The sequence below is a fragment of the Anguilla rostrata genome, chromosome 3 (genome assembly GCF_018555375.3).
Source record: "Anguilla rostrata isolate EN2019 chromosome 3, ASM1855537v3, whole genome shotgun sequence".
Classification (NCBI taxonomy): domain Eukaryota; kingdom Metazoa; phylum Chordata; class Actinopteri; order Anguilliformes; family Anguillidae; genus Anguilla; species Anguilla rostrata.
Window position 1 is genome coordinate 28,927,009 of NC_057935.1, and position 26,967 is coordinate 28,953,975.

At 39.1% G+C, this 26,967-nt stretch overlaps 1 protein-coding gene and 1 long non-coding RNA gene across 3 annotated transcripts in view; one reads left to right on the plus strand and one right to left on the minus strand.

Moving 5' to 3' along the window:
• Nucleotides 1-26,967, plus strand: part of LOC135252006 (uncharacterized) — a 364,708-nt gene that overhangs the window by 117,457 nt on the left and 220,284 nt on the right. The window lies entirely within an intron of this gene.
• The window catches only part of filip1l (filamin A interacting protein 1-like), a 118,340-nt gene that overhangs the window by 27,009 nt on the left and 64,364 nt on the right, over nt 1-26,967 (minus strand). The window contains exon 1 of one of the 2 annotated variants that reach the window (XM_064329867.1): nt 2,599-2,722. The exons of the other annotated variant lie outside the window; for it this stretch is intronic. Within the exon in view, the coding sequence (XP_064185937.1) occupies nt 2,599-2,687 (89 nt within the window). The 5' untranslated portion in view covers nt 2,688-2,722. Of the gene's footprint in view, nt 1-2,598; nt 2,723-26,967 lie in introns of those variants that run through there. 2 annotated transcript variants of the gene reach the window in all.

Below are 26,967 nucleotides of genomic sequence, written 5' to 3' on the forward strand. Positions count from 1 at the left end.
ACCAATATGGTATTCTTCAAACAGGATGTTCAGTGTGGTTTAAGTAGCAATTCTGATAATATGCTATGATGTACCTGTTATGAAATACTGGTTCTATCCCATGCTCAGGGGGCTATCTGCCTTGGCCAGTAAGGGGCAGCGTGAGTTCTGGTGGTAGGATTATGAAATATTTCACAATCACATGGAAAATGTAAAACATATTCAAAGAATTGGTCTTTGCTTTAATCTATTTAAATGAAAGAAAAAATTATTGGGGACGTAGCTGCATGTTTGTTATAGTGTCTCAGACTGGGTTGAATCTACAATTCATTTTAAAGTAGCAGACACTGGTGTGAAGCCATAGGGTTCAAATGTAATGAACCCTATGGGCCAGAAAAGTGTTTTACCAATGTTTTTTTGTTTGTTTGTCTTTGTTTATTGGAGCTATAGCCTGGTTGCCACTCTGCTAGTTAACATCTGTCTTTCAGGCTATTGACCATAGAGGAGGCTGCACTCAGCACCATGAGCAAATGATTTAACTTTGAATATCTCCAGTTTGAGTTGGAGCTACATGGCTGGCAACAAAAATCAGAGGTTAATGTTTGACATTACGGTTTGACATCTAACAATTTACTACAGAGTTGGTATGCAAGATGCACACTGATATTGATCCATGAGTACACTTAAGAATTTCATAATAAATGTAATCATTGGATAACATTAATCAAAATGAGGCTGAACACAGGGTTGTTTTATGCATAATTAAATGTTAAATGTTATTATTGCAGATGTTACATTTTTGCTTATATATTTGACTATTTCAGGAAGAAAATAAACATTTGTGCATGTTCACTTCCAACCAATTCACATTCTTAAAATAGATCACAGTATAATGTTTGGTGTGAAACCAACTCTTTTAAAGTAAATTTCATCTTAAGTATCTTTGGTATAGAATTATATGTCTCATATGAACTCTGAACATTAAATTAACCATGAACATTTTTCTGTGTGCTACTTTAAAAAGGTTATCTGTAGAATCTACCATTTCCTGAACCTTGTTAGTATATTGCACTACCTGTTATACAATGCCAATATTATCTATGTAGAAGATTTGAAATAGTGTATATCATCATTTTAAAATTCCGGAAGTTCTGCAAGAAGAACACTAGTTGAGAACTGTTCTACAGCAGAAATATAACTCAATATCTGAAAAATCTATTTAAATCAGCAGGTGATAACAAGCATGTCCTGCCGAAAACTTTACATTTGCTTAGCACATATTTGTTCCGCATAGTATCAGCAGTAATTTACTCGGTATGAACACAATAAATGGTTAAGAAAACTTACATAAACATAAATTTAATATAAGGCAGCCGCGGCAGTATACTATAATGGGTAAGGAGTTGGTCTTGTAGCCTAAAAGTCACAGGTTTGATTCACTGTCGTTGTACCCTTGAGCTTAACCTGCATTGCTTCAGTCATTTTCTCTGTGGCCAGGTATATCAGCAGAAGCCATTAAAGGATTGTGCAATGGGGTATGGGGTCAGCAGAAGAAAAGGGTCTGAAGCAGTGAGGTGCTGTAGCTTATTCTTCTGCCTAGTTGGCTTTGCAGATGTTAGGCCAGAATAGTGTTCATTGTTCTCGGCTAGAAATAGCTGTACAAAATAAGTATTGTACCTTACTGAACCCGTGTTCAGCAGTTGTCTACGACCATGAAATGCATTTTTTTGTACGTTGCTTTGGATAAAAGCGTCTGCCAAATGAATGTAATGTAATGTAATGTGCAGACTGAGGTATGAGGACACACCTGCAGCTGGCATTTTAATTATTTCCTTCGACTGATTTATTGGTACATGTATCACTGCCAGGAATGCTGGAGAGCCCAAACTGGGCACAGACATGACCAGTGATCTAAAACAAAACAGTTTATAATCTTTATAGATAAGATATCATAATGGCCATGGAACTGTGATGTTCACTCCACAAACTTGTTAAGGATAACTTTTGCCCTGGCCATACCCTGAAAGAACTTCTCAATAGGCACCTCTCGGTAACTCAATATCTGTAATTGTAAACTTTCACAAAAATGGTCTGCAAAAAGGGTCAATTGTAGTGCGCATATCTGGTGTTTAAACATTTGATTTAAACCTCTAGACCACAGAACTAAATTACAGTTCTGTACATTTTTGTGGTCTAGAAGTTTATACCTGAGGTTTAAACTACAGCTAAGCATACTGCAGTTGACCCAGAGAAATTATTTATTTTGATAGGAAGACATATATGAAATGAGTTATACAATTTTAGTAAACCATATGCTCTCTCTAATCATTCAATTCTCTGATGAATGTAAAGAATTTGTAAACAAATTAGCAGTTTTAGCATTGTTCTAGGCTTCATATGCACATTAAATTCCAGTAAGAGCTTTAATAGATGATTTATTCTGTAAAATGCAAGAAAACTCATTAGGAAACATAATATACCCTGCAATTCATGGTTACCACTGTGAGTCATGCCTGGATACAAAGTCAACTTTAATGACTTCACCAGATACATACTGTCTGCCGCACAAGATACTGTTTTAACCAAAGTGCGTATTTTTGTTTTGAAGCCTCTTCCTACCTGTGCCATGCGCCGACAAAGCCCCGCAGCTTAAAGACTCGCACGCCTGCTGTACTGTGCTTTTCCCCCAGTGCCTCTGATATAGACATTCCAGTGAGGAAGCTAAACAATAAGAGATGTGCCTGCTGCAGAGCCTATGAACTATTACATCATCAGTATGTCCTTATTTAGAACTTTATTTTGTACTGCCTCCAGTGGGGTGTGCAGAGAGAGAGAGAGAGAGAGAGAGAGAGAGATTGCTCGTCCGCAATCTGGCTTCCGATTGACGTATTTGAAAAAAATATATACAAGCCTTTCAGCACATTTGTCTATTGTAATAAATGATGCGTCAACTTGTAACAACTTATTTTGTGCAAACCTTTGGAAATCTTTGCTGGGAGGAATCAGTTTTTTGTGCGTGTGTGTCTGTCAGTCTATGTGTGTGTGTGTGAATGTGTACACGGGTGGGTGTGTGTGTGTGTGTGTGAATTTCTGGGTGTATGTGCATGAGATGGAGACTCGTTTATCTGTGTTCATTTTGCAAAAAAAAAAATGGCAGAGATATTACAAGTTCATTGTTACGTTCTTCTTTTCTAGCTAGCTAGGGGATAAAAATATGGAATTGGAAATCCACTCATGACATAGATATGTCTATAAATGTTCATTTTTACAAAACTGGTAAACAATGTCTTCCTGAATCACATTCAAGTAGGATTGCTAGGATTGTCATCAAGACTCAAGTCATGGGGAGCTTATTTTTCACATGCTTTTATATTCCCAAGGTCTTATTGAAGTACTTTCCTCTTTTTTTACTTGTTCATTGTTTACCTTACCTTAACTTGCTATTTAATAAAGGAACAAAGTTGACAATATTTTTTATTGTCTGGTAACAATGATGTACATGATAATGAAAGCAATGTACAGAAAGCCTAAAGGAACTCAGATTATACTATTTTGTTCTTTTAATATGACTGAAGAGTAGGGTAAATTTAACTTAAGTTTACAGTAAGCTGTAAAGAAATCTGTTTTGACAATTAAACGATGTAGGGTTCTGTTTAAGTGTTCGGTTCTTGTTCTTTTGAACAAGGTAGTACTGATAAAGCATTGAATTTGACATATTATGCAAGTGCTGCCAGTTAATGAAAATCATTACCGGTAGCCCTCATGCAATTGCTGTTCATGTTGACAGGCAGAATACACATTCTGCAATCATTACATTAGCGTAGAAAATGGTAAAACTAAGTTGATTAAATGTAAGTAACTAAGTAAGTAAAATTTATTTATATAGCACTTTTCAAGGACAAGGGCCACAAAGTGCTTCACAAGTGCAAATAAAAGCAGCAAATGTATACACACATATACACACACATCCATAAAAACAACAACATAAAACAATTTGGGCATCAATTAAAAGCCTGTCTGAACAAATGAGTCTTTAGACACCGCTTAAAAGTGTCCACAGTGTTCGCATATCTGATATCAATGGGAAGGCTGTTCCATAACCTAGGCGCCACAGTGGCAAAAGCACGATCACCCTTCGTCTTCCGTTTAGACCGAGGGATAGCCAGCAGTCCTTGGTCCGAAGACCTAAGAGACCTCCCGGTGGAGTATGGAGACAGCAGATCACTAATGTATGCAGGAGCGTGACCATGCAATGCCTTGTAAGTAGTCACCAAGATTTTAAAATCGATCCTGAATTTAACTGGTAGCCAGTGAAGCATGGCCAACATGGGGTAATATGATCCCTTCGGCGGGATCTAGTCAGCAGCCTAGCAGTGGCATTCTGGACCAACTGGAGTCGATCCAGTGCTGACTTGCTAAGGCAAGTAAAAAGCGCATTGCAGTAGTCTAGGCGGGATGAGATAAAAGATTGGATAATTGTTTACAGCTGAGAAGTAGACACCACATATCTTAATTTTGCAATGTTTCTCAGCTGGAAAAAACATGACCTAATCAGCATCTTGACGTGTTGTTCGAAATTCATGTGCTGGTTAAAAATAACACCAGATTTTTTAAATTGGTCTTAATATTTGATGACCACGGACCGATACACCGCTACACTGTCGGGGCCAATAACGAGAACCTCAGTTTTATCTGAGTTCAACTGAAGGAAGTTGTTTGACATCCAGTCTTTGATAGCAGCTAAACAGTCCTGTATGACAGCCAGCTTATCCATTTGATCAGGTTTAAAGGAAAAGTACAGCTGTAAATCATCTGCATAACAGTGGTAGGAGATTGATTTAAAACAACTAATGATTTTCCCTAGGGGGAAGCATATATAAAGAGAATAAAATAGGAGCCAGGATTGAGCCTTGGGGCACTCCGCAAGACAGAAGAAGACACAAAATCACCAATAGAGACAGAAAATTTTCTGTCAGAAAGATAGGATGAAAACCAATCCAGGGCTGTCCCAGCTAAACCCACCCACTGCCTAAGCTTCTCAATGAGGATATTGTGATCGATTGTATCGAACGCTGCACTGAGGTCCAACAGTATCAAAATTGAGCATTCACCAGCATCTGCACGCATCAGGATGTCATTAGAGACTCTGAGGAGAGCCGATTCAGTGCAATGCTTCTGTCGAAAACCAGACTGGAATTTGTCAAAGATATTGTGGGTTTCCACAACATTCGTAAGTTGTTTAGTAACCACTTTCTCCAGAATTTTGGAGATAAAGGACAGATTAGGGATTGGCCTAAAATTCTTGGGCAGTGACGGATCGAGATTGAACTTTTTAAGGAGAGGCTGAATAATTGCCTGTTTAAAATAATTGGGGACACAACCTGATGTGAGAGAGCTATTTATAATAGCGACTATACTCGGACCAATCGACCCCAAAACATCTTTGAACAGCGACGTAGGAATGATATCTAATGGACTAGATGATGGCCGCATTTGGTAGACCACATCAGTAAGGTCCTGGAGACAGATGGGTGAGAAGTGATCGAGAATTATTGGCCTGGCAGGGCAGTTAATTAGGGGGACAGGGGAAGGAACAATCATAGTCCTTATATCTTTAATCTTATCCACAAAAAAGGAAAGGAAGTTTTCACAATCGGTGTTTGAAAAGACAGGTATCACCGGAGGAACAGGGTTCACGATCTTATTGATGGTGTCAAAGAGATTATCTGATAGAAGTAAGCATCCCTCACCTCTATAACTTTAAGATTAAAAGAACGGAGTTCCTTCAAATATAGATAGTGCACTTGTAATTTTGAAGATTTCCACTAACGCTCCCCTTTCCTACATTCGCGCTTAAAACAGCGAATATTGTCATTCATCCAAGGGGATGATTTGACAGTGGTAACCAATCTGGTTTTCAGAGGGGCAACAGCATCTAGTGCAGACCGGCAGCGCTCATTAAAAGACTCCACTAAACCATTTGTAAGAGCCTGGCGCGCCTCATCATTATTCATATTTAAATTATCACAAGCCACTGAAAACTTATCCGAAGAGCGACTATTAAGGACACGTGAGCGAATGACACCTTTGCCAGGTTGAAAATCTACGTTCAACGTCAAATCAAACGTAATACATTTGTGGTCAGATACATAAATATCCTCGATACAGAGGGCATTAATATTCAGCCCTAGAGTAAAGACCAAATCAAGAGTATGGCCTCTATTATGCGTGGAACCAGACACATGTTGAATAAAATTAAAAGACTCAGTAACGCTTAAGAACTCACCAGCGAAACTGTTTGTGGCATCGTCCACATGGATATTAAAATCACAAACAATAATAACTTTATCAAGCTTAAAAACAGAAGATAAAAAATGAATGAACCATAAGAGAATGTGTAAAACACTGCACTGCATCCCAAAAGTCCAAAATTACTGTAGGCTATGAAAATCAGCCGCAACAATCTAGCTACCAGAAATTGGATATCATAACTACAGTAGATAGGCTACTACAGTAACAAAAAAGATCTAATTGCTTAAATCTAATGATACCTTTCTAAACTTCCTTAACTTAGGTAAAGAATATATGCGATCACAAACATGGCAATATAATTTAGTTACCATAACTTTCAGCTTCATGTACCATCCTACGCTGCTCATAAAAACTCTGTGTGACCCTAACTGTTTTTTTTTTTAAATACTTAATTTGAGTGATCCCATTTGCCACCTGCTGGTGGTTGTGCAACAAGTACTTCCTGTAGAATATACAACGTCCACACCATACATTTTTAAAAAAAAATAAAATTTAAAATTAAAAAAAAAAATAATATATATATATATATATATATATATATAATATTAATCTTTAATTAAAAATGTTAAACTTTCTAAATATTTCTGCTTCAATGCGCTTTCAATACCATACTATCGCATCTATCGCATTTATTTTCAATAAGAGCCTAGGCCGCGAGCTCCGTGCTTGCTCCTTTCTCGCTCCTTTCTGAGATGGTCGGAAGACTTGCAGCGCGCAAAGGTTGTGCCATCTGTCAAAGCGGCACCTTTGTTTCTTCAGCAAGCGAAAGACAATGAAAAGGTAGGTTGCGACGCTTTAACTATTACAAAAATACCATAGTGTTAACCAGTGTTTGAATTGGACCGAAATAAGTGCCGGTACCTACTCCTCAAAATACATACTGTTTAAAATAAATTAATGTTGGTAATCAAAAGAAGTGTCGGTATTCTCATATACAAGTCCCGACAGCTCCTGCCCATCTCAAGCACTGGCGTTAACTATTATTCGGTGATGACAACTGGCAGATCCTATAGCCTAATAGGCTATGTTAGTTAAATTTTCCAGATGGACATCCGACAATATTTGAAGAGGAAGAGAAAGGAGAATCAGAATGATGTTGAGAGCAGTCAGGAAGGCTAACGCCGGCTAGCCATGATTAACACAGGGGGGGATTAGCAAGCAGCAAGTAGCCTAACAGTTTCTCCGGGCTCGACATTAACGCTTGCCAGCTTCCCCGGTACCAGTAAACTCTGTTCGGGCACGTGGAATGCCTCATGCAGTTGTCTGATCGGGCAAGTAAAAAATAAATGTGATAAATATGTAACGTTATCTGAAAATAAACAGTGTTTGTTTGAGCCGAAGCGGAGCCTGTTTCAGTTGAGCTACATATGTACCTACCCTTTTTATTTAGAGCTGCTGTTATAATGGTACAATACATCTGATTAAAATGGTGGCCTGGAGAAACCCGTCGGATGTCGCGGCCGCAAATTTTAGGATAATCGCCAAAACAGTGCAATTTTTTTTAGGGCATTTAAAATGTTTGAGTGATTCAACTACTTCCATTTCCATACTACAACAAGGTGATTTTTTTCCATGAAAACGAGAGGGAAAGTGTTCATTTTTAAGGTTTTGTGAATGTAGTGAGCTAGCAAAATTGAGAGTTAGGCTACAGTTGCTACAGCTGACAAAGAGGGCTGCATTCTAATGACGATTATGATCATAACAAGAGGAGCAGTCTCACAAGCTGCTACAGTGTCCAGAAATTAATACAGATAACACTAGCTAATAAAAAATAAATTAATCAAGCATCTAAGTTAGTTAGGAAATTTTTGTCTCATGCTCCTCAGTAGAATTAGAATATAACAGAACAGAATCTTTAAAGCCATTTTTCTCACTTTTTACTTTTAGACACAAGAAGAATTAAAAAGCTCATAACTCTGGATCTGAGAGAGATATCAACATCATTCAAAAATATATGAATAGGTAGGGGAGTGTTCCTAGTTTATATAAATATAAAAAAATCAATATGTCAAAATTTCACCATGTGAAGGGTTTTCACAGGACTTATGAAGTGCCCGTGTGGGTTTACTATTTTCTCCTGTCCAGTTACATTTAATTAATTACATGTTAAGCTTTGTGACATTACCAGCCTTATAAGATAAGTTAGGCCATCTTTATACTCTTCAGTTAATGCATTTATAGATATAAATAGATTTAGATATTTAAAAAAAAACCTTTAAGAAGTCACAAGATGTTTTTCTGTTTTCAAAGTCTTAAATTTTTTTGCCTTCGCTACACCGCCCCCATATCACAGTACTGTATATGTATATATACAGTACTGTGCAAAAGTCTAGATTTTTACATATAATATATAGTATATATTTGGTATTAGATGTTTATTTTTTGTTTTCTGCATTAGTGTGTCAGTAGAAAAGAGCAAATTTGAGATTTCCAAACATGAATTTTCCAAAAAATGAAATTTTACAGATACATTTTTGTATTTTGTTAAAGTAATATTTTAAGAAATAGACTACTTTTCAGATAAAGACTTGATCAAGGGTCTCTGGGATTACCTGGAGAGCCAGAAGCAATCGAAACAGCCAAAAGTCAAGTTCTCCAACCTACCAGCCGATTTTCTTATAAAACTGCAGGACAGTGTACCCAAGAGAATTGACATAGTTTTAAAGGCGAAGGGTGGCCACACCAAACATTGATTTTATTTAGTTTTTAACCATTTACTCTACATTTGCTCTTTATATTATTTTTTCGATATTTATAACCTTTCATTTCATTATTTTTGAAAGCAGCTTAACTGTACAGCATTTTTTTACAGGTGCCTAAGACTTTTGCACAGTACTGTATATATACTGTATATATATATATGTGTGTGTGTGTGTGTGTGTGTGTGTATTTGGCTCTGCTGAGAACAGCTCTCACGAAGGCTGTGCCAAATGAAACCCTAAACCACTGTGAATATGTCTGCTTCTTGTTTTTGGCCAGAGACTACTAAATCTTTGAAGAACAATGAACCATGTATATAATTAAAGTTGAGGCTACAGTATTTAAACATGAGGTTGACCATCATGGGCAATTAAATGAATGGTATTATGCATACCATCTCCCATGAGTTGTAGTCACAAGTCTATTCATTTGTGCCAATCATCTCAATCAAGACAAATAAGGAAAGCAGTCTGACATTTCCATTGTAATACCACTTTGCTTTACATTTCCAGTTAATAAATACCCAAACATGGCCCATACAATGGCAGTACAGCCCACAAAATAATTATTTGCTGCAAGATTAACATGAAAGACATGTTACAGACAGTTCCTATTAGGGATGGGCATGAGTACTCGAGCTCTTCATTTTTACATGCCAGCTTTAGCAGTTTGTTGTTTTATGGGTAATGATTTTAGTTTCAGAAACCCTTGCTCCACAGTCCAGTTATTTCAGCAGCTGCTGTGATTTAAAGTGGTGGGGTTTCCAAAATTCCCGGCTTCATGAAGGATGCAAACCCAATCAACACAGATGTTCTCATTGATGGTTCTAAGCAATCTTGAGTATTCAGTTCCTTTGAAAATTATATCAAAATGTGAGTTTAAAGCACAGTCAAAATTGTATCACACTCCACGTAAGGATTTTTAAAGTGTACAATACCTTAATTTAATTTATGTTTTAATTATTCATATTGATTTGTACAACTTTTCAGTTTCCCTGTCTATTGCTATGGTTTTTTTTTTTTTTTTTTTTTCGTGTTTATTGCCTACTGTATAGCCTATATACAATAAAAACATTTTTTAACACTGCCCCATGGTGTGGTATATATCAGGGGCATTGCTAAACATAAAGCTCTACTCTGGCACAGGCCCCCCATTACTCAAATCACACAATTTTTTTCTTGAATGTCTACAACATGCACACTGCCGTGCACGGACAGTAATGTGCAGGCCGCGGTGTACGGACCCGGACCGCAAGGTGCGCACCTCAGCTTGTATTTTGGGTTAAACTGCATTGCTTTGACATTGTGGATTAGAAAAAAATCCAATTTTTTTGCGTTATTATCAATCTAAATTAATCCACTGCCAAATATAGGAGCTTGTTAAAACGCGAACATGAGATTTTACTGGGGCACAGCAGATCAATACTGGGGCACGTGCCCCAGTAAAAGGGATCTAGCAACGCCCATGGTATATATCACACAATATATGCCTAACAATATATATAATTAAGGCTGAGTGTTTGTCAGAGAAATTATTGGCTAAAGTAATGGAGCAGTTGTGGTAAAGTTGTTTATAATCACGAAAAACTGAAAAAGCAGCAGTATTTTTAAAAACATGAATTTATTAAATTAATTGATCTCATGTATGAAACAACTGAAATAACATGTGTAAGTGCAGCAACAGTGACACGTACATGCGGTTTTTAAAAAAATCAGTGGGCAGTTGCCACTGTAGGAACAAATAACAATAAAATGCATTTATAGACCAGTACAGATTATCACTTTCGTCCATCACGAAAATAAAGCATGTTTTTGCCTTTAACAGAACATGAAACATATTATGGTCAAATTGCATTAGGCCTACTAAAATAATAAAACATTTGGTCCATTTTTATTTCTTTTGTTTAAAGTTTGTTTTGGTACAACATGTTGTAGTACATTGTGAGGTTTGATGAAGCATATTGTTACGCGTTACCATAATGGGGGAAGGAAAGCTCAGCAACAGGTCTGTTGGCAGGGGATGTCAAACATTTCATTACAACAACTGACAAGGACTGGAATCTTGAACCCAGCACATTCTAGAATCTACACTGCCACACTTTATTTCTCACAGAAATATGGAAATACTATTAAAATACTACAGCCCTAGCCTATATAAAAAATTACACTGTAGGGGAGAGCGAGGCCAAATGTATCATGGGGCTAAATGCAACACTGACCTTTTAGATGGATGCATTGAGCTTGAACTACATATTTCAGGTTAAACACACAGAATTACCCTCTGATTGTCTCCAACAAACAGCAGGAGATTTCAATAAATATTTAAACCCCGCTCCCTCTTTATATATGAAAAAATATAAAGACAAGACATACACGTAGCTACACAATGCAAAACAGTCATTTGTATTTATTCACTGAAAATGAGAAATAGAAAGAGAAAACATTGACAGGTGTCCCCAGTGAGGTTTTCGAAATCTTGGAAATTAAAAAAATTCTAATTAACAGCCTGTTGTCAGTAGACTATTGATTAACCAATTGGTTGGATTTGTTCAACTCCTGTCCTGATCTTCATAAATATATTTAACTCAACTTTATTCTTCAGGCTATGAGGTGACATGTCACAGCAACTGACACAGCTGTTTGGATTGAAAAGATATTAGATGGGAACCAAAAAAAATGTACAGTCTTGTGATAGATTTCCACCCATATAGGCAGGCCACGAAAAACATATAAAGATTAAATACTGTTGTGGCAGGGCTTGGTTTGTGGGAGAAATTCAGAGCAATTAGAGGACCATGTCTACTGGTTAAGTAGGCACATACCTGGATTATGTAACAAATCAGACCAGGATTTAAAAGTGTGCTTCTTTCCACAGTGAGCTTCTGAGACGGGGGATCCCCCATGATGGTGAGAGAGAGCACATACCAACTGTGAGAGGCTAAAAAGCGAATGCGTGATTCATTTATTTTGTCTTTGTTGTTTTAGTTTATTGTTTTTGCCCAGATCCCATGAGGGTGAAGGCGAAGGTTTTTCCGTTTATGTTTGTTGGTGAACAAGCTCTCTCTCGCTACTCAAAATAAAACATCAGAGTTGTCTGTAATTTCCATATCTCCCTGCGTCCATCTCTTCTGTCCCTACCAGGGCGGTCAAGGCACTTACTTGACAACTGTTTGTATCATACAACATAGAATTTTATCAGATTGCCATACTTTGTGTTAACTTTTAAAGCTATTAAGATTGTTAGGTGTACCCCCGCTGTGTTAGTTTTTACCCCACCCATGGGGGTAAATGTAACATTTCACTCTTTGTATTTTCAGTCAGAATGCTAATGAAGGAAATTTCCCCGGAAATGTTGATGTAGTTTGTAATCATAGCCAAGGGATACAGGTTGTTTGTATTAAAAAATGATTAATCTATCTCTAGTAATATTTTCAGAATTGAGCCAAATACAAAAACAGTTATTTCCCTCTCCCTAGGCTATGTTAAGGTTGACATTTCCCATTAAAAACTGCCAAAAGGTCGTGGAAAGCACTAAAAAAAGAGGAAATCGCGGAAATGTACTAAAACAGTGAGATCACTCTGTAACCGGAAAAGTAACGGGACTTCCAAAAATAACAATAATCACAGGATTTTCCTCACCCCAGTCCAGGAGCAATCAAACATTTTTAGAACCGAAATTCTACCCAGGGATTAAAAATCATCCGAATGCCCATCCCTAGTTCCTATTTGCTTCTATATCAAAGATTCTGGGCCAAAACCACGATCCAAGGTCTGTACATTTGTCAATGCAAATAATAGAACCCGGAAATATCATTATACTATTGCTTTTATATGTACTACGTAGTATATAACGCTTATTTTTTCAACCCCATTCAAAACTGTGCTAGGTCTGCTGGATGGTTGATCAGGCGCCTGTGGTCTGCATCCCAATAGCCGCATATGAATTTCATCTTTTGACTCAGCTCAATGCAAGCTTAGCGGTAGTCTGTTGTGTGAAAATAAGCAGCTTGTGACACTACACATTTTGTAAGAGAACCATGGATGTCTACGCTCTCTGGAATCAGCGGTGGGGTTCAAGTATATGCACGTGACGAAGTGATTCAGTGCTGTGACAACACACTTACAGTGAGCACCATAATTCATTGGACAGTGACACATTTTTTGTTATTTTGGTTCTGTACTCTAGCACTTTTCGTTTGAAAGGATACAATGACAATGAGGTTGAAGTGCAGACTGTCAGCTTTAATTTGAGGGTATTTTCATACATATCAGATGAACCCTTTAGAAATTATAGAACCTTTTGTACATAGTCCCCCCCATTTTCGGGCATCAAAAAATATTGGACAGTTTAACATAATGTAGAATAAAGTAATCATTTTTAATATTTGGTCGCATATCCTTTGCATGCAATGCTTGAAGTCTGCGACGCATAGACATCACCAGACACTGGGTATCTTCCCTGGTGATGCTCTGCCAGGCCTGTACTGCAGCCACTTTCAGTTCCTGCTTGTTTCGGGGACTTTTTGCCTTCAGACTCCTCTTCAGCACGTAAAATGCATGTTCAGTTGGATTCAGATCTGGTGATTGACTAGGCCAGTCAAGGATTTACCACTTTCTGGCCATCAAAAACCCCTTCGTTGCTTTAGCAGTATGTTTCGGGTCATTGTCTTGTTGCATGATGAAGTGCCGTCCAATGAGTTTGGAGGCATTTGGTTTTATTTGAGCAGATAAAATATTTCTGTAGACTTCAGAATTCATTGTTCTACTTCTGTCTGCAGTCACATCATCGATGAAGACAAGTGAGCCCGTTCCACTGGCAGCCATACAGGCCCAAGCCATAACACCCCCTCCACCATGTTTCATGGAAGAGTTGGTATGCTTTGGATCATGGGCATTTCCTTTTTTCTCCACATTTTCCTCTTTCCATCACTCTGGTACATGTTAATCTTTGTCTCATCTGTCCACAAGACTTTGTTCCAGAACTCTTGGGGCTCTTTTAGGTGCTTTTTAGCAAACTGTAATCTCGCCTTTCTGTTCTTCAGGCTTATCAGTGGTTTGCATCTTGTAGTGTACCCTCTGTAGTCCTGCTGGTGTAGTCTTCTACGTATGGTAGACTTTGACACCTGCATCCAGGAGAGTGTTTTTGATCTGTTGGGCTGTTGTCAGGGGGGTTTTCTTCTCCATAGAGAGCATTCTCCGGTCATCCACTACAGTGGTTTTCCTTGGTCTACTGGGTCTTTTGACATAATTGAGTTTAAATATAACTATGGAACATGAACAGTAAAACAAGTCCACTAAGGTTATAAAACCTTACCAAACATTCATAGTAAATTCATAAGGTGTGGTTTTACAATGGCATTGTAAAATATAGGTAATACATGTTAACAGAGGGTGGCACAGTGGTGCAGTGGGTAGCACTGTCACCTCACAGCAAGAAGGTTGTGGGTTTGAATCTCAGGGCCTTTCTGTGTGGAGTTTGCATGTTCTCCCCGTGTCCGTGTGGGTTTCCTCCGGGTAATCCGGTTTCCTCTCACAGTCCAAAGACATGCAGGTAAAAGACTGGCGACTTGTCCAGGGTGTATTCCTGCCTCTTGCCCAATGCATGCAGGGATAGCCTCCAGCACCCCCCGTGACCCTGCTTCAGAGATCATTATATAGATAATGGATGGATGTTAACAGGGATTTTGAGCACAATGAAAAGATCACACATTGGGTCCCGCCATCCCATCTCGGCATAATTTCAGCAAAAATATTTTAGTCATGGCCCTTGGAATTGTTCTAACTCCTCCTCCCATATGGCCCCCCAGCATGTTAATAATGTTTTATGAGTGTAATTAGGGATAGTGTAATGAAAAATGTTTTTCTTTGCTTGTGATTGTACAGATGTTCATACATTACATTGTTGTATGCTATAATCAAGGGTGCCGTATTGGGGGTGGGGGATCAGGATGATTCGAACGGTCCTGACTACAGTGGCCCTCAAAATATAGGATTTTCTGGGGTGGGGGCCCAGTGTCAGATCTTCTTACGGGGCCCAAAATCCCTTTACAGCGTTTACAGCGTTGTCGCCATTTTAGTACAGTCTGGGTTGATTGACAATTCATGTATTCAGTAGGTGAGAGTATAAGATTTCTAACAATGTGTAACATGTCTAATTTAGCTTTTGGAATAGCATTGTATATCTCAGCGTAACCAAAAGATTTCTCATCATCGCATTCACTTACGCATTCACTCTGTGGTAGCAGTAAAAGACACTGCACCTGACGAAACGTTGTGAATGATTTTTCATAATTTCTTGGAAAATACTATTATTATTGAGGACTTAATCTGAGCATAGCTGAGCCATATGTTTGCCGATAGACCTAGCTAACATCGTTTTCTGGTGTAAAACAGAAGCGGATAGAACAGTATCATTGATTTACTGTCTCTGACTCCATCTACTGAACACAGATAAGATTTTATCATTGCTATGTAAGTATTACTGCTCAAAATATTTTGGTTATATATGTTATTTTTGAAATTGAGTGTCCTTAAATAGGTTATTATATAATGTGGATATTTCACACTGTAATGTAAGCGTTAGTTAGTAGTGTAATAGTTTTTGTGATACACGCAACAGTGATGATGTGAGAGTTGGAACATTGCCAAAACATGGTGGATGGTTAAAAACTGTTTCATGTAGTCCCACCCCATACAAGAAAACATACAAGAGTATAGAAATACATATACGAGTTAATTATTACACATTTAGGTGCTGTACTGCATTGTGTGACAATATTTTTGCATTATTTTTTAATCTGATAGGAATGTTTAATCTTAAACCGTTAAGGGGCTCATCTATATGCTTTATAATGGACAAAAAGCATTTTATTAATTTTTGGATTTTGGATATGTTTCTGGAACCCTAGATATTTTAGACCACTGTACTGATGGAAAGCTTGTAATTCCCACTTGAAAATGATGCAAAAGTGAGTTTCTTGAGTCAAAACAGTTGATTTGTAGTGAAATACGTGAATATGTTGTGATTTACAGCAATGCATAATTTAGACATTTTGGATAGATTTGGAGATGCTGGGTACACTGCTTAGTTTTTGCTTCATAAATCTATAGTATTACATATCCACCCTTAGATTTTATGAACTTGTGGTCAAGAAGTTTTTGATCCAGGACATGTATAGTTTAACCTGCTGTATAGACGCTTTCAATGGTAACAACATAAACAAACGTTACTGCGCATGTGCGTTGTTCTGGCCCTAACTTAACTTCCTGCAGACTTCCGCAAACAATCAATAACAACAGATTCCCTCTAGACTATTTCTGATAACAAGCAAAATAAATAACAAGTAAATTACGTTAGCTAGCTAGTTAAACATTTTTGTCTAGCCAGTATTATTTGGGGTTACCAGTCAAAGAAAAGAACCGTTACTTGGCCAAACTCAAATGCGATAACGTTACACTACCAGAAAAACGTGACAAAAACAGATAGTGTTGACAGTATTGCACCTTGCTGAGCATCATACATTCCTTGCATAATCCATAACTGTTCTGGTTACATGCACATTCCTGTGTAAAAAGTGCACTCTTTCTATGACATTGCTTAAAAACGATGATTACATGAGACACAAACTGGGGCTAGCGGGCAGAATGTGTAGCCAATGTGCAATTACTGTAGGTTATTTATTTGTATAGAATGCATTGATGGAAAAACATTGTGGCTCTTAATAGTTTGGGTCATCTTGCTAGGTTACCACAAAAAATGATCAGGCAATCCAAGTCATTGGAAACAGGTATCATAATGTTAGTTCAAAACGTAGCTAAAGCGTAACTGCTAGCACTGATCTAACGTTACTGTGTATCATTTATAAAATGTTAGTTACGTTTAGCTAGCTAGCTAGCTACAATCAATTTAGTTAGCTAATTCATAACTATTGAAGGCTTGTTACTGGTCAGCTAGGTATTAGCTATCGCTTATCATGAGTTTGTTACCTGAAACACCTATTCGACCACCTTTATGTGCTAACAGCACGTCTAGGAACGTCTAGGAATCCGTACATATTCACTGTTGTAACCCAAGTCGCAGGACGCAAAATAGCCGTTAGGAAAGCAGTTTGAAATGAAGCAACGTCTGCGCCATTGGCTTTAATGGGTCGCAATGAGAGAATTACGAGCGTGTTGCTTGTCTTAAGTTTATATAGTAAATAAGGCTGTATTAGTATTACTAAATGTGTATGTATGAAGTTGATTTTTTTGTATACAGTTTATTATGTGTATTTTTACAGGACTTACATTTTAATAGGTAACAATGTCCAGTTATTTCTCAAAAATACGAAGTAACAACAGGCAAGCACCCGCTATGATAATCGCAGGGATTCAAGCAATTAGTTTCACAATTCCCTAGTGGGGTTACAAAGTTAAATGATGTATTTTTACAAATAGTGTAGTTTGTTCCTGAGGTCAGGTTGCACCCCACAGCACAACAACCTGAGCCCAACATCAGTCTGCTCATCAGTTTAACTTTTACTCCGTTTGTAATCGTTGTCATATTAGCCAGTAATCACAAACCCAATAATAAACAAACACAGAGCGGAAGTTAACTTAGGGCCAAGCGCATAACCTTGGCAATGTGCGTGCGTCCGATGAAAGCATCCGATCGCCACACCAGCCACAACATTAAAACCACCTACATTTTTCTGCTTATTTCTGATTTAATATTTTTCCATTGAGTTCAACAGGAAAATTAATCAGGAGAAACAATGCTTGTAGTATCTACTGCATATCTGGCAGCAGCATGGTGGTTTGAGGCTAATTTGATAACTTGGACCCTTGATGACTTAAAGCCATTCAGCCAACAAATGTGTTCCATTCTGTATCAGCATAATTTGCAGCTGAATCTAGTCCCACCCCCCAATTCCCATAGAGATCCATTCAAATGCAAAGAGTTTTTGTATCGCTTGTAGGACAACCTGACAATACCATATCCAGACTCTGATGAGGTCACAGACAGCAGGAAGTCATGGCATGCAAAGGATATTCAACCAAATACAAAACATGACTATTATTTGACATTAAAACACTGAAATGGTGGACTACGTATGAAAAGTGCTGTAATTACTACATGGTGAAACCAAAATGTATAAGAATACCCTTTAATAAAAGCTCTGAGTCTGCACTTTGACCACATGTGAATTGTTTGATTACAAACAGAGAAAATAAAATATTAAATCAGAAAAATGCAGGTGGTTTTAATGTTGTGGCTGATCGGTGTATATGCAATCTCTCAGTATTTCATTGCAAACTAAAAAAATTGCGAATTTATTTTTGATTTTTTGTCTAGACAATTGCATTTGTGGCACTTTATTTCTTCCAAAAATAATGAATATAAATGAATCTAATCAGTATTGTAAATGGTACAAATGTCTTGCTTCATTTAAGCCATTTTTCAAGTCTCTGTGGTGTTCACATCTGGAGTTATAAAACTTTAAATAGGGTATCCCCTAAATGGGCAAGGATTAGCCAGATTTGGCATGTGCGCAAAGGGATTAAGGGAAGCTTGAATGCTTAAGCTTTCACCTATTCATGGTCAGATCAATCTCATCCTTCCCTGTTGCACGATGGGGAGGGCACTTTGGCTACATACCCACTGCTGTGGACGTGCTGTGGGACACATATATTTCTGCATGCATCTGTGCCCTGGGCCTAATTACCCACCATAGATGACATCAGCACCCTGTAATCAGATCCATACAGCCTGGTGCCAGTGCGCTCACTCTGAGTGATCTCACTGTTTTAGATCCAGCTGGGCCTGTACTCCCCCGCAGCCTGACTTCCAAATGCCAGGCCTTATTGATTGTGGAGAGTCATACACATGTAGAAACAGGCCTAATCAGTACAAGGTGTGCTTTATTTTTAAAGCCTGGCAAGTGCTCTGCCCTCTGTCTACTGTCGGCCTTCTGGTAGCAGAGAACAACAGCTGCTAATCAGCATTAGCCTTCTTCATTTGTCCAGCGGTGAGATTGCTCCCATTCCAGTTTCTGTCACTTTCCTGGCACCTGCTTACAATACCTGATGAGCCTGGTTCTCCACTCGGTGTTCAGAGCACTTTCTGTCTTCCACCTCTACTCTTGTGAGTCCGGGGAAAAGCTCTGACGTACCACAGATAAACCGTTCCCCATGCAACATTTTTTTGCAGAGATTGATCTTTATTTTTTTGTTCTTCTCTGTCCTGTGTAATGAAGTCTGCTCAGTTCTGAAAATTGAAGACAGCAGCTGTCAGGTGAACGGATCCTTTCTTTGTCTCACATCTCATTTGATGGCCTTCCTTGAATACGAGGCTGTTTAGTCCTAGAGGACTGCCATTTCATACATCAAGGCAGACTTTCAAAGGGCATGAATAATATTCTATTTAAAATATTTGGCTTTTTGTTAAATTTTTCTTGTAATGGCTATTTGTAGGCCTGTCTCATCACTGCAAAACAACTAAAATATATCATCAATTTTAGTGGGCACAGGCTGGCACACAGCCTCCAAAGAACATTCAGTCCAGCTTTCACTTCCTTTCACTGAGTAGTATCCTAGCTGTGCAGATATTGCATTGAGGGATTTTGCTTCTTGCACAGCTGCTGCAGGCAGAGCAGCAAAGCTGTTCAGCCAGGCGAGTTGTTCTGGAATACGGAGACTAAAGCCTTCCCTCCTGTCCTTCAGGGCAACACAGAAAAAAGTCAGAATGGCTGCAGGTCCATACCCTTGTAGCAGTGATGCACTGAACTGCTCCCAGCCCCAACCCAAGGCATTATCTCTCTGTATGTAGTGTATGTATAGTCCCAGAGTGCGTTCAGCTTCAGCGACATGATATACAAGTACAGCTCTTCTGAAGTAGTTAGCCCTCTTACAATTTAGATACAAATTGTCAATTTGTCAAATTACCATTCAGAAGCAATGTTTTCATTAACAGCTACCACATCCAGGGGCTTGTTTAATAGACCCCTGCATTTGGGAAGGGAAAAGAACAGGGATGTTATGATGTCCTGCCATGAATATTGAGCTGTAGAGCTGGGGATCTGTGAACAGATTATGGCCCTCCAGGTAAATGGGAGGAAATGATTTCCTCATTACGTTACATATAGCCACCCTTACTACACCCTTGCTTTAACAAGACTTCATCAGTGTTCACATTATTATAGGAAGCCCTGACAGCTTCCATCCTGGCAGTCTGCACTTCCCTACCCTTTTCACTTTCTGACCTCACTGCCCCCCTAGTTTAAATAATCCTGTGCTACATTAAGCATACTCTGGCCCAGTGCAAGAGTCGGCTTACATTGATGTTTTTGTTTTTTTGTTTGTCTACTTAATTTGTTCCCACTACAGCTATAGTTTTATGTCACAATCTGTACTCCAGGAATCAGCAACCTTGGTCCTGCAGACCTACGAAGGTATGCTGGTTTTTTGTTTTCACTTTAAACCAGCAACAAATTCAGATTCAAGAAACTAGGTTAGCTAATAAACTGTGTTAATTGATTGGTTCAGGGCTGTGTGCAACAAAGACCAGCCGGCCCTGCGGATCTCTAGTACTAGAGTTGTAGTCTTCTGATATTGGTTGTTGTGTAAACTAATTCTGGTCTACCTGATCAACCCTCAGGATAAGGACAATGCCTATATATAAACTTTACTTGATAATCTGAAACTGGTAGATTAATTATTGAGCCTATTCTCATAATTACTTGCTCATTCATGATGTATCTAGTGGAACAGAATCCCATTCCTGTAAGTCTTACATTTGATAGCATTGCATTCCCTTGGCTTTTTGTAGAAATCATTCAGTGCAGTTAGCTTGGTAGTGGGTCTGTATTTCTCTGAACGTATTAATCTGGGAATGTTTGGACCGTGCAGGATAATGAGATGCCCAGCTTTATGCATGAGCCACAAGGAGAAACAACATTTCCTTTGTGGCTTTGTCATGCATAGCTCACATTTTTTTAAAATCATTATAGCTTAGCCACTAGTGTTTATGTAAGTGGGCAGCAGTCCTTGAAAGTGATCCAACTATCGGGTATGCAGCCACTAAGATCTCCACCCAGGATTTGAACCTGCAGCTTCCTGATTACAAGTGCAGTTCCAAAACCACCAAGCACTGATTAAGGTGGGGCGGGTGAGAAGGGATTGGTCCAGGTGACCTCACCTCAGTGTCAGTCCTGGGATCCCACTTGACAGTGGTCATTAAAGCAGCATTCTTCCCAGTTTCATTTCTCAGTCACCGCCTCTTCAGATTTTCCATGAGAGCAGGCCAAGGATTTCTCTGGACCCTCCCAGACCACAGATAAAGACCTAAGAAGCCCCAAGTGTTTACCAGGGAATGACTTGTAGGGCCGATTTACAGATTGATCACAGATCTTTTTTCAACAGAGCAACAAGCAGAGATCTGGGTCAGTCTGGTCCGATCCCCACCACATTCTGTCTTGGAGTTCTGCCTTCTTCGTGATCTTGGAAGGCATTCTGCTTCCTTTTCAGGCCACACTGCGCTCAAGACACACGTCCAGTGAAAAAGCTCTTTATATTTGTTGATATTTCCAGAGTTTATCAAACTTGCATTAAGTCAGAAGCTTGTAATCATGACAAACTGCCTAGAGGGAACATGGGGAGGCTGTGCCGGAAGCTTTCTGACATGCACTGCAGAGTTTTCCTATTAATCAAACGAGGCGCATGGAACGGCCTCAGAACGCCTCTCCTATATTTCATTCTGGCCTCTGTGGCCCGGGTTCCACAGCCCTTGTGGGATGGTGGTTGTGTGATGTCATGGTCAGGATTGATCCTGTTCTCACCTTAATGAGAAGAAACAGCAGATGGTTTGGATCTGTCTGGGGCCCTCGGTGTAGGGGGGAACCTCCCTACACTTCAAACGGCTCCCCAGGGAAATGGAGGTTTGTCTGGAGTGTGGCCATGCTAATTGAGCCTGGATGATTCGTCCCTTTCCTAAATGTGGAGATTTTTGTCCACTCTTCTTCATGAATCCCATTTGTGGAAAGTGGAGAGAGAAAAACTCATTCACTTCATGCAGACATGCCTCCTTTTGTCGCAGGCATGTTTTAGCAAAATGCTTCATTTCATTTAGCATCCTTTGTTAGGTTCTAATAGCACAATTAATATGAAGGACACATCAAGACATCATGAGTGTTCAATTCCCTTACAGCTTTTTACCAAAGTAAATATTTATGCTACCTATGCATTGAGTAATCCCGGTCCATTTCTGCCTATGCAAAACTAACTAAAGCCGGGCTAGTCTACAAAGCCTTGTGAGGCACAAACGGCTTTGAATGCTGAGCTTCGGGACAAATGATCTGCAGGCTGAGACCAAGGAGGTTTAAAATTCCACCCAGAGTCACCTTCAGCAATAATAAAGGAAAAGTAACAAAGCAAAATAACAAAATAGCATCCCAATGGAAGAATTTGTAGTCCAGCGTGGAACAGATTGACCAAACAGAGTCAAACACACAAAATTCAATCAGCAAACAAACCAGCAGGGCTAGATGAGAATTGGAATTGAATAGAACAAATCAATGGTCAAACACAAAATCCAATCAGCAAACAAACCAGGAGGGCTAGATGAGAACAGCGGCTTTTTCAAACCAAGTAACCGGAGACAGAAATGGCCAATTGGTGCTGAACCGGAAGAGCGAGACACACACACAGCAGAGAGAAATGTAAGCACAAAATAATGACAGGGGTCATAAGAATGCGCAAAAATCTCAAGTGAGTACCGGCCCCGTTCAAGCTCTGACGGAAGTAGAAAATAGTACAGAGGAGTTGAAAATAAGTGCCTGTGCTCAAGAAAAAGTTGCAGTACTCCAAAGTGCAAAACGTAGAAGTGCTGGTACCGCGTACCGGTGAGTACTACAACTTCAAGCACTGCCAAAAACTGAATATTTGTAGTTTGTGCCAGGTTAGGTAGTTTGTGGTCTGCAGGAAATCCGTTTGAGTCAACCCCGATTGGCCTCCGCAAAAGGGGATTTGCCAATAGAAACATTCATTGCTGTGCATGTTTGGTGGGTAGTAATGTGTTTGTATTTTAAAACCACCCACCCTAGGCTTAAACTCAAAGGCAGCTGATTATGCTATTTTGGTGGTGTTATGAATGCACCGTGCATATGAATGCATGATCGCATCACATAGATGCAAGAAATACTTAGTTTAATTCAATGTGACTGTTTGATTTACAGGCTGTGTTAAACTATGCAGTCCATTGTGGGCTATTTAGGCATTGCACCTACCGTATATGGAATTAAGCAATGTAAGCTACTCGAATCAGAGACACAAGGAATGTGGAAAACTGGCTCTACAACTGTCAAATAAAGTAAGGTACGCATTTGTTAAATGTGTGTAGGTGCTAGGGGTGTGCAGAGACGTCATTATCTGTATCTGTATCTGTTCAACCAACAAAATTATCTGTCTCTGTATCTGTATTTGGATAGAATACCAGGCATGTATCCAAAAAAGAAGAAACAATGTCCAATTACAAGAAAATATTATATTAGTGTGCCTGATTGGCTGTCGATTCCATATTGCTACCATGAAGATTTCAATCGTCTTGATTTTCGATCAAGAGTTTTGTGCCATGAGTGGATTTTAAGTGTCTGAACTCTTTACTTTCTTTACAAAATTCTGCATTTGGATTTATGGTGTGCCAGAGTTTCAAAAGATCCAAGATACACTCATGTAGTTCAAGATACACTTATGTCAAAATACTGTACCTTTGGTGAGTCAGTTTTTTAAATGTTTGATTTACCACCTCTCTCCCTGACCTGGTCCAAGTGGCCTTGTTTAGAAGTCTTCATCAGGATTGTATTTTAGGATAATTTAGGTGCTCCATGTATATTTACACCGAGGCAACATGTATGTTTATCACCAGCCATGACCTTTTCATATCACAGTATTATGGAAAAACATGCATGCCTCTATTCATGGAAAAGGGGCAATTGTGAGATACCTTTGTGGGCATGAATGTCAGCACAATGAAATGTAATATGTTTTTATTATTATTATTATTATTATTATTATTATTAAATCCACTGTTTTAGCTCATGTTTAAAAATCCAAAGTGCCCCAGTTTATATCTTTAGCTAAAGTCAATATACCACTTAGCCATAGCGTCATGGTGCAGCACAGGGATCACCTCAGTAATCGGATAATAGTCTAGAGCCTAAAATGGATTAGTGACTGTACAAATCTCCAGGCTGTCTGGAAGTTGAAGGATTTTCTCTTTCCACACTGAACTGGGCCCCACCCACACCCCCAGCTGCACTGAACTGAGCTCTGTCAGTTCTTTCCCTCTATCTCCCTTTTTTTTGTGTCATCTCCTTCCAAACAGCTGGTCCTCAATCTTTCCCGCCTGTCTATACCATGTTCAACAGTACCCCCCCCTTTCCACCAGACATGCTGTTCCCAAAGCTGTCTGTCCTGCTCTCAAAATTCATGTCTTCCCCTCAAAAGCCAGTGAACCTGCCTTCTGGCCCACTTTTGGTCCTGTTCATCCTAGGCTTGTTAATGAACACCAGACACAGCCTTATGCCCTGAGCTGGGGGGGGGGGGGGGGATCAGAGTTGGATGACAAAAGGAATTAAAAGAATGGCTTTATGGTCGGGCCTTGTTTCAAACTAAGAGCTGCATTCATACCAAATTAAGAATTTACTTTTGGCTTTTAGCTGATACATTGGATGCCTTATTCCTTAATGGGGAAAAAAACAAATGCTAATTGTAAAAAATAAAAAACTTAAATACTGACCATTTTGGGGGTCAATTAATGTTTATTGTACTGTTTCTCAAAAATATTGGCCATAAGGTCCATTTAAGACTTAATAGAAAACGAATAAAAGGCTGCAATATCTGTTTTGGTAAATTGCTCCCCAAAGTATTTTGCCATACCAGCATGTCTGCCCCAGTTGAGTGGCATAAAGAGAATGAGAGCCAGGCCTGTCATCTCATAATGTCATCTCATAAGGAAGATTATCATGTTCATAGCTATTCCATTCTGGTTATTACTATCTAATGGTTTCTCACATTACACTCAGGAATGTCTAAAATTATTAATTAAATTTAATGAATCATTTTATTGTGTTTTAGTCCTACTGTTTTAGGCTATATAGGAATATTTAAGGGAATAGTTATGGCCATCAAATATTATAATAAAACAATGTCCTCCATATACTGAAAAATTTCATGCAGAAACTGATTTCACCTTGCAACATGAGAGGAGTTGATATTATACTAATTAATTTTGCCCATTCAAACATTCAGTTGTGCATTTGAATAAAGTCATGTGTGAATAAACAAAAAAAAAAAATCTCAACGAAATATGAGTTAATACTTTAAACAATCCTTTAAACAGTTGTCCATCCATCCATTATCTATACCCGCTCATCTATCGCAGGCTAAACCAAGTTGTCTTTATTCATAAATACCATGGAATTGTCAAACATTGACACAATTTTTGTTGGTTTTGCTCTGTAGTCTATCACATTGGATTTTAAACTGTCCAAATACTTACAGACTGTATAGATTTCTGGAATTTCGGAAGATTTTGTTCTTTTTGCACTGCATTTTCACTATTCACCTCATTCTCTTCCGCTCCTCCAGTTGCGCAATGGGAATAGGCAAGTCTATGCGTGGTGCCTGTTTGATACCATAAGCTTGGCATGCAGCTCCTCGGTCAACTGTAGGATAAAGTCCCTTCTAGGGGCAGCTCTTATACAGGCCATAGGCATTGATTGCAGCCAGATTGAGGATGTTATAAAGACAGCAATGGACCATCTGCTCGTTCCGCCATTCACTGCTGTGCCATTTGATCATCCACTCTGACTTTCATGGTTTTACAGTAGCACACCATATCAGGCATCTTCTTGATGTCAGTTGCAATGGCCATATGTTGATGGTCAGAGCTGAGGGTCCTCACATTTCTCCCTGGCTTGAGGTGGAATACAGTGAGAGTGGCCCCCTTACTCTTTAGCATCTTTGTGCTAAAAGGTCCCCTGTACAGACAGGAGCAGCTCCCGCTTGTTACGACTGATGGTACCCTCCAGGCTGGTGTTCTTGGAAAGGAGCTTGTTCGTGAGAGGGAGAGAGGTCATTACGGCCAAACAGTTCATAAAATTATAAAAAAGCCAGAATGAAGTTTGCAGGTGATCACCAGGATGACAACCTAGCCTTTTTGAGGAATGTTCTCTGGTCAGATGAAACAAAAATTGAACTGTTTATTGAGCATAATGATCAGCGCTATCTATAGAGGAAAAAGGGGAGGCTTTTCATCTGAAGAACATCATCATGTGAAACATGGGGGTGGCAGCATCATGTTGTGGGGGTGTTTTGCTGGAAAAGGGACTGGTGCACTTCAGAAAATTGATGGCATCATGAGGAAGGAGGATTATCTAGAAATGCTGAAGCAACACCTCAAGACATCAGCTAGAAAGTTAAAACTTAGCCACAACTGGGACTTCCAGCAGGACAATAATCCTAAGCATGTAAACTTTTGGCCTCAACTATACTGGTTGAAGCGGCACCATGCTTCCATCAGGATCAGCTGCCCATCTGTTGTGATCTCTGGGCCCGTTTTGTAGCATGCAATGCTGTAATGCAGAAATCTGTCCCACAAACAGCAATGCCTACTCTCTCCGGTCAGTGTTTGAAGCGCATCATCTCTCAAAACCAGTTCCTTGACATGGTCAAGATGACAAATGCATTCCCCCATTCTTTGAACCAGAGACTCTCAATGTTAAGGTTTTTGCCTCAGTACACAGTATGCTTACATACAGAAGCATGATAAATGCCCTCAATTCAGCAACTGAAACATGCCAGGAGGCTCTATCTTAATTTTTTCCTGTGCCCTTCAGGCACTGTATTCTCGCATGTCCTGCAGCATAACTCCATCACACAGACACAAGTTGGCATTTTATTTGTTATCAATGTTTCGCCTTACATAGGGCCAGTGGGCTCC